This window comes from Ylistrum balloti, unplaced genomic scaffold (assembly GCF_031769215.1).
Source record: "Ylistrum balloti isolate Yb309-2 unplaced genomic scaffold, AGI_CSIRO_Ybal_v1 Utg370544, whole genome shotgun sequence".
Taxonomy (NCBI): Eukaryota; Metazoa; Mollusca; class Bivalvia; order Pectinida; family Pectinidae; genus Ylistrum; species Ylistrum balloti.
Genome location: NW_026782345.1, coordinates 479,374 through 498,951, shown reverse-complemented (window position 1 = coordinate 498,951; position 19,578 = coordinate 479,374). Strand labels below are relative to the sequence as shown.

The 19,578-nt window shown below is 37.7% G+C and overlaps 1 protein-coding gene across 1 annotated transcript; it reads right to left on the bottom strand.

Annotated features, from left to right (window-relative positions):
* Positions 1 to 4,617: 4,617 nt before the first annotated feature.
* Positions 4,618 to 17,072, bottom strand: LOC132556084 (mucin-2-like). Its single transcript, XM_060220473.1, has 5 exons — positions 16,032 to 17,072; positions 15,378 to 15,488; positions 14,952 to 15,200; positions 5,345 to 6,050; positions 4,618 to 5,105 (listed from the first exon to the last, which is right to left on the bottom strand). Exons 1-5 carry the CDS (start codon positions 17,070 to 17,072, stop codon positions 4,618 to 4,620), a joined length of 2,595 nt encoding a protein of 864 aa, XP_060076456.1.
* Between the last annotated feature and the right edge of the window lie 2,506 nt (positions 17,073 to 19,578).

The following is a 19,578-nucleotide window of genomic DNA, read 5'->3' as shown; positions in this document are numbered from 1 at the left end:
AAAAAGTCAGATAATTTACCAGGCACCAATTGTGTACTATTTTATCTGAAATAAAAAGTCAGAAAACACAAATTTACCAGGCACCAATTGTGTACTATTTTATCTGTGTACTATTTTATCTGAAATAAAAAGTCAGCAAACACAAATTAACCAGGCACCAATTGTGTACTATTTTATCTGAAATAAAAAGTCAGCAAACACAAATTAACCAGGCACCAATTGTGTACTATTTTATCTGAAATAAAAAGTCAGATAATTTACCAGGCACCAATTGTGTACTATTTTATCTGAAATAAAAAGTCAGCAAACACAAATTAACCAGGCACCAATTGTGTACTATTTTATCTGAAGTAAAAAGGTCAGAAACCACTAATTTACCAGGCACCAATTGTGTACTATTTTATCTGAAGTAAACAGTCAGATAATTTACCAGGCACCAACTGTGTACTATTTTATCTGAAATAAAAAGTCAGCAAACACAAATTAACCAGGCACCAACTGTGTACTATTTTATCTGAAATAAAAAGTCAGCAAACACAAATTAACCAGGCACCAATTGTGTACTATTTTATCTGAAATAAAAAGTCAGATAATTTACCAGGCACCAATTGTGTACTATTTTATCTGAAATAAAAAGTCAGATAATTTACCAAGCCCAATTGTGTACTATTTTATCTGAAATAAAAAGTCAGAAAACACAAATTTACCAGGCACCAATTGTGTACTATTTTATCTGAAATAAAAAGTCAGAAAACACAAATTTACCAGGCACCAATTGTGTACTATTCTATCTGAAATAAAAAGTCAAATAAAAAGTCATTTTATCTGAAATAAAAAGTCACAAATTAACCAGGCACCAATTGTGTACTATTTTATCTGAAATAAAAAGTCAGATAATTTACCAGGCACCAATTGTGTACTATTTTATCTGAAATAAAAAGTCAGCAAACACAAATTAACCAGGCACCAATTGTGTACTATTTTATCTGAAATAAAAAGTCAGATAATTTACCAGGCACCAATTGTGTACTATTTTATCTGAAATAAAAAGTCAGCAAACACTAATTTACCAGGCACCAATTGTGTACTATTTTATCGGAAATAAAAAGTCAGCAAACACAAATTAACCAGGCACCAACTGTGTACTATTCTATCTGAAATAAAAAGTCAGATAATTAACCAGGCACCAATTGTGTACTATTTTATCTGAAATAAAAAGTCAGCAAACACAAATTAACCAGGCACCAATTGTGTACTATTTTATCTGAAATAAAAAGTCAGATAATTAACCAGGCACCAATTGTGTACTATTTTATCTGAAATAAAAAGTCAGATAATTTACCAGGCACCAATTGTGTACTATTTTATCTGAAATAAAAAGTCAGATAATTTACCAGGCACCAATTGTGTACTATTTTATCTGAAATAAAAAGTCAGCAAACACAAATTAACCAGGCACCAATTGTGTACTATTTTATCTGAAATAAAAAGTCAGATAATTTACCAGGCACCAATTGTGTACTATTTTATCTGAAGTAAACAGTCAGATAATTTACCAGGCACCAACTGTGTACTATTTTATCTGAAATAAAAAGTCAGATAATTAACCAGGCACCAATTGTGTACTATTTTATCTGAAATAAAAAGTCAGAAAACACAAATTTACCAGGCACCAATTGTGTACTATTTTATCTGAAATAAAAAGTCAGATAATTAACCAGGCACCAATTGTGTACTATTTTATCTGAAATAAAAAGTCAGAAAACACAAATTTACCAGGCACCAATTGTGTACTATTTTATCTGCAGTTAACAGTCAGAAAATTAACCAGGCACCAATTGTGTACTATTCTATCTGAAATAAAAAGTCAGAAAACACTAATTTACCAGGCACCAATTGTGTACTATTTTATCTGAAATAAAAAGTCAGATAATTTACCAGGCACCAATTGTGTACTATTTTATCTGAAATAAAAAGTCAGAAAACACAAATTAACCAGGCACCAATTGTGTACTATTTTATCTGAAATAAAAAGTCAGATAATTAACCAGGCACCAATTGTGTACTATTTTATCTGAAATAAAAAGTCAGATAATTAACCAGGCACCAATTGTGTACTATTCTATCTGAAATAAAATGTCAGCAAACACAAATTAACCAGGCACCAACTGTATACTATTTTATCTGAAATAAAAAGTCAGATAATTTACCAGGCACCAATTGTGTACTATTTTATCTGAAATAAAAAGTCAGATAATTTACCAGGCACCAATTGTGTACTATTTTATCTGAAATAAAAAGTCATATAATTTACCAGGCACCAATTGTGTACTATTTTATCTGAAATAAAAAGTCACACAATTGGCACCAATTGTGTACTATTTTATCTGAAGTAAACAGTCAGATAATTTACCAGGCACCAATTGTGTACTATTTTATCTGAAATAAACAGTCAGATAATTTACCAGGCACCGATTGTGTACTATTTTATCTGAAGTAAAAAGTCAGAAAACACTAATTTACCAGGCACCAATTGTGTACTATTATATCTGAAGTAAACAGTCAGATAATTTACCAGGCACCAATTGTGTACTATTTTATCTGAAATAAAAAGTCAGATAATTTACCAGGCACCAATTGTGTACTATTTTATCTGAAATCAAAAGTCAGAAAACACAAAATTTACCAGGCACCAATTGTGTACTATTTTATCTGAAATCAAAAGTCAGAAAACACAAAATTTACCAGGCACCAATTGTGCTTATATGGTATATATATATATATATATATTTAAATTTGGATGTTACCTAAAAATAGTAAGATTTAATCAAAAGGTAGAAAAATCCTAATTGATCTTTTTAAGAAATCATCTTGAATTATTTCGATAAACTGATGCATTTTGTGTACTAAAACCATACAAAACTTTTGTGTCACAATGAAACAGTTAATATTTCACGTCGTATGAAATAGCTTTAAGGTTAAAATGTATTTTAGATGAAATTTTCATTCCGATAATGACTTTACCTCAAGAATAATTAAATGCTTGTCCCAATCTTAAAACACCCCGTTTGATATATTGTAGAACTTATTCTTAAGCATAGGAACGTTCATTCTGTAAGGTGCGACGACGACCGGGAAAGAATATATCAGACATGTCTCACTGTATGTCCCAAGGGGCGACTAATTGTGGGGCACTCCTTATAGATGAAGGATAGGTTGATTTCTCAAAGAAAAAAAATTGGATGTTATCTCCTTCTCTACTAGCCACTTGGACACCATACATGGGGTACAGGTTCACTTTGGCGGTATGTCGCTTATCAAAAGAGGGTCACTACGACATCTACCAGTGGACAATGATTTTCTAGGACATCTACCAGTGGACAATGATTTTCTAGGACATCTACCAGTGGACAATGATTTTCTAGGACATCTACCAGTGGACAATGTTTTTCTAGGACATCTACCAGTGGACAATGATTTACTAGGACATCTACCAGTGGACAATGTTTTTCTAGGACATCTACCAGTGGACAATGGTTTTCTAGGACATCTACCAGTGGACAATGTTTTTCTAGGACATCTACCAGTGGACAATGTTTTTCTAGGACATCTACCAGTGGACAATGATTTTCTAGGACATCTACCAGTGGACAATGATTTTCTAGGACATCTACCAGTGGACTATTATTTTCTAGGTCACCTTCTAGTGTCCAAAGGTTTTCTAGGACATCTACCAGTGGACAATGATCTTCTAGGTCACCTACTAGTGTCCAAAGGTTTTCTAGGCCGTATAGTGGTGGTCCACTGTTTTCCTACATCATCTGTTTGTGGTCAAGGATATTCTAGACCACCTACTAGTAGACAAGGGTTTTCTAAATAATTTTGTAGTGGTCAATAATTTTCTAATGAACTTTCTACTGATCAAGGGTTTTCTTAACCAACTTGGTCAAGGTCTAAATCATCAATTGTGTTTTCTGAATCACCGATTGCTAGTCAAAGCTTTTCTGAATCACCCATTACTAGTCAAAGCTTTTCTGAATCACCTATTACTAGTCAAAGCTTTTCTGAATCACCCATTGCTACTCCATTACCTGTCTCTACTCCATTTTCTTACTCTACTCCATTATCAGTCACTATTCCATTATATGTCTATACACCAGTATCTGTCTCTACTCCATTATATGTCTATACACCATTATCTGTCTCTACACCATTATCTGTCTCTACACCATTATCTGTCTCTACACCATTATCTGTCTCTACATCATTATCTGTCTATACACCAGTATCTGTCTCTACACCATTATCTGTCTCTACACCATTATCTGTCTCTACACCATTATCTGTCACTACACCAGTATCTGTCTCTACACCATTATCTGTCTATACACCAGTATCTGTCTCTACACCATTATCTGTCACTACTCCATTATCTGTCTCTACACCATTATCTGTCTATACACCAGTATCTGTCTCTACTCCATTATATGTCTATACACCATTATCTGCCTCTACTCCATTATCTGCCTCTACACCAGTATCTGTCTCTACACCATTATCTGTCACTACTCCATTATCTGTCTCTACACCATTATCTGTCTATACACCAGTATCTGTCTATACACCAGTATCTGTCTCTACACCATTATATGTCACTACTCCATTATCTGTCTCTACACCATTATATGTCTCTACTCCATTATCTGCCTCTACACCATTATCTGTCTCTACACCATTATCTGTCACTACTCCATTATCTCTCTCTACACCATTGTCTGTCTCTACACCATTACCTGTCTCTACTCCATTATCTGTCTCTACACCAGTAGCTGTCTCTATTCCATTATCTGCCTCTACACCATTATCTGCCTCTACTCCATTATCTGTCTCTACACCATTACCTGTCTCTACACCATTATCTGTCTCTACTCCATTATCTGTCTCTACACCAGTAGCTGTCTCTACTCCATTATCTGCCTCTACACCATTATCTGCCTCTACTACATTATCTGCCTCTACACCAGTATCTGTCTCTACTCCATTGTCTGTCTCTACACCATTATCTGTCTCTACTCCATTATCTGCCACTACATCAGTATCTGTCTCTACACCATTACCTGTCTCTACACCATTATCTGTCTCTACTCCATTATCTGTCTCTACACCATCTCTACACCAGTATCTGTCTCTACTCCATTATCTGTCTCTACACCATTATCTGTCACTAAACCATTACCTGTCTCTACACCATTATCTGTCTCTACTCCATTATCTGTCTCTTCACCATTATCTGTCTCTATTCAATTATCTGTCTATACACCATTATCTATCTCTACACTATTACCTGTCTCTACACCATTATCTGTCACTACTCCATTATCTGTTTCTACACCATTATCTGTCTCTACTCCATTATCTGTCTCTACACCATTATCTGTCTCTACTCCAGTATCTGTCTCTACAACAGTATCTGTCTCTACTCCATTGTCTGTCTCTACACCATTATCTGTCTCTACAATATTATCTGTCTCTACACCAGTATCTGTCTCTACTCCATTATCTGTCTCTACACCATTATCTGTCACTACTCCATTACCTGTCACTACTCCATTATCTGTCTCTACACCATTTTCTGCCTCTACACTATTATCTGTCTCTACACCATTATCTGTCTCTACAACAGTATCTGTCTCTACTCCATTGTCTGTCTCTACACCATTATCTGTCTCTACAATATTATCTGTCTCTACACCAGTATCTGTCTCTACTCCATTATCAGTCTCTACACCAGTATCTGTCTCTACTCCATTACCTGTCTCTACACCATTATCTGTCTCTACACCATTACCTGTCTCTACACCATTATCTGTCTCTACACCAGTATCTGTCTCTACTACATTATCTGTCTCTATACCATTATCCGTCTCTACTTCATTACCTGTTTCTACTCCATTACCTGTCTCTGCTCCATTATCTATCTCTACTCCATTACCTGTCTCTACTCCATTATCTGTCTCTACTCTATTACCTGTCTCTACTTCATTACCTATCTTTACTCAATTGTCTGGCTTTATTCCATTGAATTTCTAGATTTGTACTGAAAGGTACTTTCGCGTGTTTCTCACATTTTTTTTATTCTGATTTTGGTGTTATAGAAATATCTAATTTGTCAATGTACTTGAATTCGTCTGTATGCTACTTTTCATCATGTAATTATGAAAAACTCCTGTCAAAGATGATAATTCAATAAAAATTTTTAATAATTTAGTAATACAATGCAGCTTTTAGTGGGTCAATGTGTCATGTGTCCTTGCCTACTTTATTTTAATTTTATTGGATTTTATGGATGATCAAAATCTACTAATAAAAAGAAATATACTTTTCTTTACAATCAAAACTTCGTATATTGATTTGATAATAAAAGGACATATATCCTATTCAAAATACGATTATTTTTCCCGGCTAAACGAATTTTTATTAAGCAAATCATAACGTGATATTACTTACTTGTATTGACCAAGGCTTACCAGGCGGGTGTCATCGATGGAGCAGGAGATGCTTACTCTTCTGTAACACCTGGTCTTATTCTCCTTGTTCTCTTTCATGAATTAAGTTTGAATTATAATTGACATGTTGGTATTTTCTTGGGTACTTTTTTCTCCTTTACGTTTGATGTCATGGTCTTGTTGATATATTTAGACTGAAAGTTTCGTTTTAATCGTTTGATCCATTTATTGATACTTTTTTTCTTTATTTTATTTTTTTCATTTTTGTAAATTGAAAGTGTGATTATATATCGATGGGACGAACTAAAGGTCAATGTTAACGACGTTGGTTTAGAATGGAAACAAGAGTGCTCGAGTTATCGTTCTTTACAATGCCACGATCACGTGTATTATGAGGTATGGTGTTTAAACTATATAAGATGAATTTTAATTTAAATCTAGGACAAGGATAATTAATACCTATACGTCATTTCATCTTTTTGATCATGAACATGACATGACCCCTTTAAGTCAGTTCAGACAGCCTGACAACAATAATGGCTTGTCAAATAGCTTTAACTAAGCAGAAAAGGGCGATAACTCCGCTGACATTAAAAGTTACTCGCTAGGTATCAACAATAGAACTGCTAAACAGTTATTGAATTAGGTTGGCATTTTCTGGAAAAGAAATATCGTAATTCGTTCAGCTCATGGAGTATAAAAAACCAACCCTTGACTTTCTAGTTCACAGGAATGGTCAAGAGCAACCCTCACTGAAAATACTGTTCAAACGACCCACAACGACACCTTTATTACATATTTAGAGTAAGATACTGTAGAACTAGATAATGAATTAAACTGCATTACACAGCTGCTAGGACTCATCAGTGATGCTAAGGGCCTAAGTTTTGAAGTCAAGGAGGCGACTGAGGAAAAGCCGAAGTAACCGAAAGTAAACCCAAAGTGATCGAAAGTAAACCCAAAGTGATCGAAAGTAAACCCAAAGTGATCGAAAGGAAACCCAAAGTGATCGAAAGTAAACCCAAAGTGATCGAAAGTAAACCCAAAGTGATCGAAAGTAAACCCAAAGTGATCGAAAGTAAACCCAAAGTGATCGAAAGGAAACCCAAAGTGATCGAAAGTAAACCCAAAGTGATCGAAAGGAAACCCAAAGTGATCGAAAGTAAACCCAAAGTGATCGAAAGTAAACCCAAAGTGATCGAAAGTAAACCCAAAGTGATCGAAAGTAAACCCAAAGTGATCGAAAGTAAACCCAAAGTGATCGAAAGTAAACGCAAAGTGATCGAAAGTAAACCCAAAGTGATCGAAAGTAAACCCAAAGTGATCGAAAGTAAACCCAAAGTGATCGAAAGTAAACCCAAAGTGATCGAAAGTAAACCCAAAGTGATCGAAAGTAAACCCAAAGAAAAGTCATAGTGATCGAAGGATAAAAATCAGGAGAATGAGGTGCACAAGCACGATAATACAATAAATTTCATAATCTGATCATTTTATGATAACGGCTGGTACACGTGTGTGGAAATATCTCCGATTCTGTCCATTTAATCGTGTTTCATTTTAAGAAATCGGAGATATACCATAAAAGCAATTCAGATAAGCAGACGAGGAACATGGAACCTCACATAATAAGTTTATGTCTTCCTTCTAGGACTCGTCAGTGATGTTACATCATACTGTCGTCCTTCTAGGACTCGTCAGTAATGTCACATCATACTGTCGTCCTTCTAGGACTCGTCAGTAATGCTACATCATACAGCTGTTTCGTCCTTCTAGGACTCGTAAGTGATGTTACATCATACTGTCGTCCTTCTAGGACTCGTCAGTAATGTCACATCATACTGTCGTCCTTCTAGGACTCGTCAGTAATGCTACATCATACAGCTGTTTCGTCCTTCTAGGACTCGTAAGTGATGTTACATCATACTGTCGTCCTTCTAGGACTCGTCAGTGATGTTACATCATACTGTCGTCCTTCTAGGACTCGTTAGTAATGCTGCATCATACAGCTGTTTCGTCCTTCCAGGACTCGTCAGTGATGTTACATCATACTGTCGTCCTTCCAAGACTCGTAAGTGATGTCACATCATACTGTCGTCCTTCTAGGACTCGTTAGTTATGCTACATCATACAGCTGGTTCGTCCTTCCAAGACTCGTCAGTGATGTTACATCATACTGTCGTCCATCCAGGACTCGTCAGTGATGTTACATCATACTATCGTCCTTCTAGGACTCGTCAGTGATGTTACATCATACTGTCGTCCTTCTAGGACTCGTCAGTGATGTTACATCATACTGTCGTCCTTCTAGGACTCGTCAGTAATGCTACATCATACAGCTGTTTCGTCCTTCTAGGACTCGTCAGTGATGTTACATCATACTGTCGTCCTTCTAGGGCTCGTCAGTGATGTTACATCATATTGTTGTCCTTCTAGGACTCGTCAGTGATGTCATATCATATTGTTGTCCTTCTAGGACTCGTCAGTGATGTTACATCATACCGTCGTCCTTCTAGGACTCGTCAGTGATGTCATATCATATTGTCGTCCTTCTAGGACTCGTTAGTGATGTTACATCATACTGTCGTCCTTCTAGGACTCGTCAGTGATGTTAAGTTTATTAACTGTTGGAACTTTAAAAGGTAACTAAGGCAATAAGGTATTTCAAGTTACACTTATTGTGATCAGTTTCAAGTTTTTTTTTTTTATTATTTTATTTTAAGGCCCATAGCAACACTTACGTGCTCAATAAGGACGAGACAGTTGCATGATGCAGTTTACTTCGTTATTCGGCGATACTGTATCTAACTCTGCGTTAAATGTTGTCATTCACGTGTGTGATTCTGTGCAATCCTATTTATCTTTACATAATCGCACCCATCTGAATGTTGTCAAGAAGAAGAATATTAGTTATGAAATTTTGAAAGTTAATACTATTTGACAAATTTTTGTATCAGTAAGTAAATTGTTTATAATCGACTTCCTGTTATTCATAATGAAGTTGATGGACGAAAATCATGTCGCACACGTTATAATATTGATAACGCTGTTCGACCACTGAAGTCCAGTGCTAACATTGACCAGAACTTAATGTAGGAATTCCGGGGTTTCTAATACAGAGTAGAAAGGCCGTGAGTCACTGAAAGTCTTTATCTCCCTAATACGTGTCTCCTCTCATCTCCCTTAAACCCTTCGCGTACTTCACATACCTACAACATTACCATAATAATACTGACTTTTCCAGATCCCAGATAGAGATATAGAGTGATTTCTCTGTATATACTCACCAATTTGACGTCCTTTTAAATGTATCAGATATATCAAAATATTTGTTAATTCAGGGCTGGTACACCTCCCATTCTAGATGTTCACATATTTTCCTCGGTCGCCTCCAAGGCCTCAATATTCAGACCTTCAGCATCACTGCATTTTGAAATGGATCTCAAGTGTATTGATCAATTAAATCACTCTCTCTGGTGCGTTCGGTGTCTTACTTTGGGAGGAAACCGGAGTAACCGGATAAAAAACCCACGTGGTCGGCAGGTGACCCCTTACCTTTTCACGTTCGTTCCGGGAAGCGAAACTCGGACGTCTTGGTAAAAGGCGAGTGCTTTACCACCGCGCCTTCCAACAACTCCTTTTATCAAAATGTAATGACGTCTACTTTCAAACACTCCATGTTTACATAGTGCATGTGTTGTGAGAGAGTGATAATATGATAAATTGATAAAATTGATAAATATATTTCTAATGTATTGATACTGAATATATTATCACGTACACACACTCTTTATGATATTTAATTCTTTTATGTATCCACACCATTGGCACGATTTATGTAAAAAGTAAACTTGTAAGCGTATAGTGAATAATGTTGAAATATTTCAAATACATGAACATCTGTATCATATCGTTTATACTTAAAATATACTCATGTTATATAGAATGTTAACATACATTTTCTTCCGGTAAGATAATTCAATTTTTTTTTTGTGAAAAAAAATGTTTGTAACTTATACTCAAGATACACAAGATATAAACCTCTCGTTACACACGATTCACATTGATAAAAAAGTGAATGTCAATATATGAGATCAATGCCTATCATTTTGTATGGCCTTTATAAATAAGATATTTATATACTGTAGGCAGTGATGATATAAAATTGTCATATAATTTATCAAGTTATACCTCCGACATTTACGCAACATCGTTATTAGCAAACAGACATTTTAAAAACTGTTTTATTTTTAAAGGAACTGCCTCGTTGTCTTTCATTTAAAAAAACCTAGAAAATTCATACTGAAATATTAGAAATAATATGTGAATTGGTTTGATATTATAGAACAAATTCATATATGAGATCCGAATGATAATTGGTAATAATTAGTAGTAAAATATAGTAAAGGACAAGTGATGGATTCCTGGGACATTAATGTAGACAGAAATTAAGTTCCTCCGGGACAAACACTGTGGTGGAGAGACAGAAATCAAGTTCCTCCGGGACAAACACTGTGGTGGAGTGACAGAAATCAAGATCCTCCGGGACAAACACTGTGGTGGAGTGACAGAAATCAAGATCCTCCGGGACAAACACTGTGGTGGAGTGACAGAAATCAAGTTCCCCCAGGACAAACACTGTGGTGGAGAGACAGAAATTAAGTTCATCTAGGACAAACACTGTGGTGGAGAGACAGAAATTAAGTTCCTCTAGGACAAACACTGTGGTGGAGAGAAAGAAATTAAGTTCCTCCGGGACAAACACTGTGGTGGAGAGACAGAAATTAAGATCCTCCAGGACAAACACTGTGGTGGAGAGACAGAAATTAAGTTCCTCCGGGACAAGCACTGTGGTGGAGAGACAGAAATTAAGTTCCTCCGGGACAAACACTGTGGTGGAGTGACAGAAATTAAGTTCCTCTAGGACAAACACTGTGGTGGAGAGACAGAAATTAAGTTCCTCCGGGACAAACACTGTGGTGGAGTGACAGAAATCAAGTTCCTCCAGGACAAACACTGTGGTGGAGTGACAGAAATTAAGTTCCTCTAGGACTAACACTGTGGTGGAGAGACAGAAATTAAGTTCCTCCGGGACAAACACTGTGGTGGAGAGACAGAAATTAAGTTCCTCCGGGACAAACACTGTGGTGGAGTGACAGAAATCAAGTTCCTCTAGGACAAATACTGTGGTGGAGTGACAGAAATCTAGTTTCTCTAGGACAAATACTGTGGTGGAGTGACAGAAATCAAGTTCCTCTAGGACAAATACTGTGGTGGAGTGACAGAAATCAAGTTCCTCTAGGACAAACACTGTGGTGGAGAGACAGAAATGAAGTTCCTCCAGGACAAACACTGTGGTGGAGAGACAGAAATCAAGTTCCTCTAGGACAAACACTGTGGTGGAGTGACAGAAATCAAGTTCCTCCAGGACAAACGCTGTGGTGGAGAGACAGAAATCAAGTTCCTCCAGGACAAACGCTGTGGTGGAGAGACAGAAATCAAGTTCCTAAAGGACAAACACTGGGGTGGAGACACAGAAATCAAGTTCCTCTAGGACAAACACTGTGGTGGAGAGACAGAAATCAAGTTCCTCTAGGACAAACACTGTGGTGGAGTGACAGAAATCAAGTTCCTCCAGGACAAACGCTGTGGTGGAGAGACAGAAATCAAGTTCCTCCAGGACAAACGCTGTGGTGGAGAGACAGAAATCAAGTTCCTAAAGGACAAACACTGGGGTGGAGACACAGAAATCAAGTTCCTCTAGGACAAACACTGTGGTGGAGAGACAGAAATCAAGTTCCTCCAGGACAAACACTGTGGTGGAGAGACAGAAATCAAGTTCCTCTAGGACAAACACTGTGGTGGAGAGACAGAAATCAAGTTCCTCCAGGACAAACGCTGTGGTGGAGAGACAGAAATCAAGTTCCTAAAGGACAAACACTGGGGTGGAGACACAGAAATCAAGTTCCTCCAGGACAAACACTGTGGAGGAGAGACAGAAATCAAGTTCCTCCAGGACAAACACTGTGGTGGAGAGACAGAAATCAAGTTCCTCTAGGACAAACGCTGTGGTGGAGAGACAGAAATCAAGTTCCTCCAGGACAAACGCTGTGGTGGAGAGACAGAAATCAAGTTCCTAAAGGACAAACACTGTGGTGGAGACACAGAAATCAAGTTCCTAAAGGACAAACGCTATGGTGGAGAGACAGAAATCAAGTTCCTCCAGGACAAACGCTGTGGTGGAGAGACAGAAATCAAGTTCCTCTAGGACAAACACTGTGGTGGAGAGACAGAAATCAAGTTCCTCCAGGACAAACACTGTGGTGGAGAGACAGAAATCAAGTTCCTAAAGGACAAACATTGTTTTGGAGTGCCAAAAAAAATAGGACTTATATTAAGAAACCTGTAAGTATAGAAACTGGAGGGGATGGCAGTTTACATAGATCGTTCCATGCGTCTATTTAAGTGTAAAATATACCTAAATGTTACGCATGAAAATGCTGGAACGGTATTAATGATACACTGACACGTTTAACGCGTTTAATGATCAATTAAAATGTTGAAAGATGTAATAAAACCACTCAGAAATGTTGAAAAAGAATTAATGATTCATTGTAATATTAAACAACATTTAATGATACATTGAAATGTTGAACATCAATTAATGATACATTGACATGCTGAACAAGAATTAATGTTACATTGAAATGCTGAACAAGAATTAATGATACATTGAAATGCTGAACAAGAATTAATGATACATTGACATGATAAACATGAATCAATGATGCATTGAAATGCTGAACCAGAATTAATGATACTTTGAAATGCTGAACAAGAATTAATGATACATTGACATGATAAACATGAATCAATGATACATTGAAATGCTGAACCAGAATTAATGATATATTAAAATGCTGAACAAGAATTAATGATGCATTGAAATGCTGAACCAGAATTAATGATACTTTGAAATGTTGAACAAGAATTTAATCGTGAAATGTTGAACAATTATTAATACATTTTTATCATATATATATTGAATATATAATATATTGAACAGATTTTAAGTTTAAGCAAAAACATGAAAAAATCGTACGAAATGCAGTGAAATAGCACCGACATTTTGCGTTCTGCTGTTGATGCATATCTAGTTACATACGCAATACGTTTACCGAGGCGTATGAACATGGACGCATAGTGTCAAATGGCCGACGCATAGTGTCAAATGGCATCCTCAACCTAATTGTTCTATAACCAATGATTAAGTTTAACATGCAGTATATCAAAGGTTATTGGTGCTATGTTTGATCAGAGGCATTTAAGGACGGTATCATCAAAATGGCATCAGAGAGTGGCATTGGATAGTGGCATCAAACAGTGATATTAGACAATGGCATTGGATAGTGGCATCAAACAGTGATATTAGACAATAGCATTGGATAGTGGCATCAAACAGTGATATTAGACAATAGCATTGAATAATGGCATCAAACAGTGATATTAGACAATGGCATTGGATAATGGCATCAAACAGTGATATTAGATAGTGGCATTGGATAGTGGCATCAAACAGTGATATTAGACAATGACATTGGATAGTGGCATCAAACAGTGATATTAGATAGTGGCATTGGATAGTGGCATCAAACAGTGATATTAGACAATGACATTGGATAGTGGCATCAAACAGTGATATTAGACAATGACATTGGATAGTGGCATCAAACAGTGATATTAGACAATGACATTGGATAGTGGCATCAAACAGTGATATTAGACAATGGCATTGGATAATGGCATCAAACAGTGATATTAGACAATGGCATTGGATAGTGGCATCAAACAGTGATATTAGATAGTGGCATTGGATAGTGGCATCAAACAGTGATATTAGACAATGACATTGGATAGTGGCATCAAACAGTGATATTAGACAATGGCATTGGATAGTGGCATCAAACAGTGATATTAGATAGTGGCATTGGATAGTGGCATCAAACAGTGATATTAGATAGTGGCATCAAGGATTCTAAAGTGATTATCTTTGATAAACAAACTTGAATTATCCGCCTTATTAACCATTTAAAAAGGTCGATACATTGACCAAATAAGGAAATATCAAATACAGCATTTCAGCAATGACCTATTTCACATCATCAAAATTTCGTATTTAGATAATACTTTAAAAATTTCCGATTCTCGTCATGTTATCACCAGAATAAACAGGCACCCGACCACTGTTCCCGCTATCAAAGCGATCGCGTTATCAGACAGACTGGATTTTGTGCCGGTGTTAGCTGAGCTAGGAAAAGAGGTTGTAATTCTGTTTGATGTTCCCGAAAGCGAAGTAGAAAAATCGTTTCCAGCGGACGTTTGAATATGTGTTGGTTGCGATGATGGTGAGATTGTTTTAAAGATATTCGTTGTTTGTTTTTTAACAACCTCAGCAACAGACGTAGAATGTTTTGTCACGGTGATTGGTTTCATTGTGGTAGTAATAGTTGCTGTTGATTTTGTGGTCGTAGATGGTTGATTCGTGGTCGTAGATGGTTGATTCGTGGTCGTAGGTGTTGTTGATGTTGTGGTTGTAGATGGTTGATTCGTGGTCGTAGGTGTTGTTGATGTTGTGGTTGTAGATGGTTGATTCGTGGTCGTAGATGGTTGATTCGTGGTTGTAGGTGCTTTTGATGTTGTGGTTGTAGATGGTTGATTCGTGGTCGTAGGTGTTGTTGATGTTGTGGTTGTAGATGGTTGATTCGTGGTCGTAGATGGTTGATTCGTGGTCGTAGGTGTTGTTGATGTTGTGGTCGTAGATGGTTGATTCGTGGTCGTAGGTGTTGTTGATGTTGTGGTTGTAGATGGTTGATTCGTGGTCGTAGATGGTTGATTCGTGGTCGTAGGTGCTGTTGTTGTTGTGGTCGTAGATGGTTGATTCGTGGTCGTAGGTGTTGTTGATGTTGTGGTTGTAGATGGTTGATTCGTGGTCGTAGATGGTTGATTCGTGGTCGTAGGTGCTGTTGATGTTGTGGTCGTAGATGGTTGATTCGTGGTCGTAGATGGTTGATTCGTGGTCGTAGGTGCTGTTGATGTTGTGGTCGTAGATGGTTGATTCGTGGTTGTAGATGGTTGATTCGTGGTCGTAGATGGTTGATTCGTGGTTATAGGTGCTGTTGATGTTGTGGTTGTAGAAGGTTGATTCGTGGTCGTAGGTGTTGTTGATGTTGTGGTCGTAGATGGTTGATTCGTGGTCGTAGGTGTTGTTGATGTTGTGGTTGTAGATGGTTGATTCGTGGTCGTAGATGGTTGATTCGTGGTCGTAGATGGTTGATTCGTGGTCGTAGGTGCTGTTGATGTTGTGGTCGTAGATGGTTGATTCGCGGTTGTAGGTGCTGTTGATGTTGTGGTCGTAGATGGTTGATTCGTGGTCGTAGGTGTTGTTGATGTTGTGGTCGTAGATGGTTGATTCGTGGTCGTAGATGGTTGATTCGTGGTCGTAGATGGTTGATTCGTGGTTGTAGGTGCTTTTGATGTTGTGGTCGTAGATGGTTGATTCGTGGTCGTAGATGGTTGATTCGTGGTCGTAGGTGCTGTTGATGTTGTGGTCGTAGATGGTTGATTCGTGGTCGTAGATGGTTGATTCATGGTTGTAGATGGTTGATTCGTGGTCGTAGGTGGTTGATTCGTGTTCGTAGGTGGTTGATTCGTGGTCGTAGGTGCTGTTGATATTGTGGTCGTAGATGGTTGATTCGTGGTCGTAAATGGTTGATTCGTGGTCGTAGATGGTTGATTCGTGGTCGTAGATGGTTGATTCGTGGTCGTAGGTGCTGTTGTTGTTGTGGTCGTAGATGGTTGATTCGTGGTCGTAGGTGTTGTTGATGTTGTGGTTGTAGATGGTTGATTCGTGGTCGTAGATGGTTGATTCGTGGTCGTAGGTGCTGTTGATGTTGTGGTCGTAGATGGTTGATTCGTGGTCGTAGATGGTTGATTCGTGGTCGTAGGTGCTGTTGATGTTGTGGTCGTAGATGGTTGATTCGTGGTTGTAGATGGTTGATTCGTGGTCGTAGATGGTTGATTCGTGGTTATAGGTGCTGTTGATGTTGTGGTTGTAGAAGGTTGATTCGTGGTCGTAGGTGTTGTTGATGTTGTGGTCGTAGATGGTTGATTCGTGGTCGTAGGTGTTGTTGATGTTGTGGTTGTAGATGGTTGATTCGTGGTCGTAGATGGTTGATTCGTGGTCGTAGATGGTTGATTCGTGGTCGTAGGTGCTGTTGATGTTGTGGTCGTAGATGGTTGATTCGCGGTTGTAGGTGCTGTTGATGTTGTGGTCGTAGATGGTTGATTCGTGGTCGTAGGTGTTGTTGATGTTGTGGTCGTAGATGGTTGATTCGTGGTCGTAGATGGTTGATTCGTGGTCGTAGATGGTTGATTCGTGGTTGTAGGTGCTTTTGATGTTGTGGTCGTAGATGGTTGATTCGTGGTCGTAGATGGTTGATTCGTGGTCGTAGGTGCTGTTGATGTTGTGGTCGTAGATGGTTGATTCGTGGTCGTAGATGGTTGATTCATGGTTGTAGATGGTTGATTCGTGGTCGTAGGTGGTTGATTCGTGTTCGTAGGTGGTTGATTCGTGGTCGTAGGTGCTGTTGATATTGTGGTCGTAGATGGTTGATTCGTGGTCGTAAATGGTTGATTCGTGGTCGTAGATGGTTGATTCGTGGTCGTAGATGGTTGATTCGTGGTTGTAGATGGTTGATTCGTGGTCTTAGGTGGTTGATTCGTGTTCGTAGGTGGTTGATTCGTGGTCGTAGATGGTTGATTCGTGGTCGTAGATGGTTGATTCGTGGTTGTAGGTGCTGTTGATGTTGTGGTCGTAGATGGTTGATTCGTGGTCGTAGGTGTTGTTGATGTTGTGGTTGTAGATGGTTGATTCGTGGTCGTAGATGGTTGATTCGTGGTCGTAGGTGGTTGATTCGTGGTTGTAGGTGCTGTTGATGTTGTGGTCGTAGATGGTTGATTCGTGGTCGTAGGTGTTGTTGATGTTGTGGTTGTAGATGGTTGATTCGTGATCGTAGATGGTTGATTCGTGGTCGTAGGTGTTGTTGATGTTGTGGTCGTAGATGGTTGATTCGTGGTCGTAGATGGTTGATTCGTGTTCGTAGGTGGTTGATTCGTGGTCGTAGGTGGTTGATTTGTGTTCGTAGATGGTTGATTCGTGGTCGTAGATGGTTGATTCGTGGTCGTAGATGGTTGATTCGTGGTCGTAGATGGTTGATTCGTGGTCGTAGATGGTTGATTCGTGGTTGATTGTGTGACCGTTGATGAAGTAGATGAAGTGATGGTAGATACAGTTGATGGAGTCAATATGCTCCATATTCTCACATTATCAAGTCCGATGAAACTCTTATAAGTTGTTTTTGTTGTAGTAAAAGAGATCTGTGAACAGAAACATAATTTCAAAATGATTATCATTGTTTGTAGTGATCAGAATAGTAATCGGTACCGTAATATGGGGTATTAAGTTAAGTCCTCGAACCAAGTGGACGTCTTAGTGAGATTGCAAGGTTACTACAATTCCTTGTATTTTGTTTCTCTCCAGAAACTACTTGCTGGACACCAATGAAATTTCACATGCGTGTTTTGTGACGGACACTAGTTTTGCAACGTGCACATCTTGTGACGTAATTCAAAATGTCATTTTCTGACTTCTGATTGCTTATATCTTTTAGCCTGTGACTTTTTTATATTCAGTGAAAGGAGATGAGGTTTAATGGATTAGTGAAAGTGACACTTGTGAGACATGCTTCAAGATGACGTAGTAAGAAATTACATTGTCAGCAAAATGGTCGCCAATAGAGAGTGTACGATTGGTTGGAATTCGTACAGTTTTGGCTTGCTTTGTAGGTATTGGATGACATCAAGAACACAGTGGTAAGTCCGTCTTTGTATTTAACAAAATAGACGCAAAGAAGAGATTTCTAATTTAAAGGTTACTCTAACACTACGAACTCTCGCGTTATCACAGTAATGAGGCGACTAATGTGGTGAAACTCGGATTTTTATTCCGTTTGCGAGATTGTTTGAGGGATTAAAGTAGCTGTCTCCATTAGAATCAAAACTCGTTGATATAAAAAAAAGTTGAAGGTCATCTTATGCATTGTAAATGATGTCTGAGGTCTCTACCCTGTAAACGATGAGACAAAAACGAGGGTTGTGTTGACACCTACCTATATATATTGTTGAATGTATGACATTGCATATCAATCAGTTATATGTTTTGTTAATATTTTTTTTTTTTTTTTTTTTATTGTTTGTTTGTTTGGGTTTTTAATGGTTTTAATAATTCTTGAAACAGTCCAGTTATACAGAACAATACGATTGGTCTAGTTCCGAAACATAGACATATATTTATACTCGTAAACATGTTTGAAAATTAGTTTGCTTCCTCAATAATAAAAATAGTAACAAATAGTAACATTGTAGCATGAATTAAACATTAACCTATTGACTCACCTTACTCGGACCTGAGCTCCTAAAAGCGAATACTGCTGTATCCCAACTGTCTCTAGACTTGTTCGTTGTGTTCCACATCATTAAATTATCATCCTCTATATTGCCAACTACGAGGAGATCTGACTGCAGTCCGGATATGAAATAAGAGAATTGTACACAGATGTCACCTTCCGGTACTGATGTACTGAGGCTGGCTGTTACAGGGTCGCTCCTATCTCCATATCTGAAGTTTTTTCTTGCATATGTCCCTTAAAAATATAACACGTATTATTTTCTGTGTAAAAGAGCATTAACCTTTAATTCATAGTATTGCAACAAATTTGGATAATATGATGTCAAGCACTACCTATTTCTGAACGACATGCTTCATTTCCCGTTAGTTTGGTAACTAACCTTTAGATTTGGTCACGTTTATGAATAGTATTGTAAAATTGATAACCAACCAGTGATTGACACACACGCGTTGTTTCAGTCACCTTCAATCCTCAGCAGGAAAATTTTAAAGATGGTACAAAATAATAGATATTTAGAATAAGAGAAAGAAGTGCAAAATACTACCAAA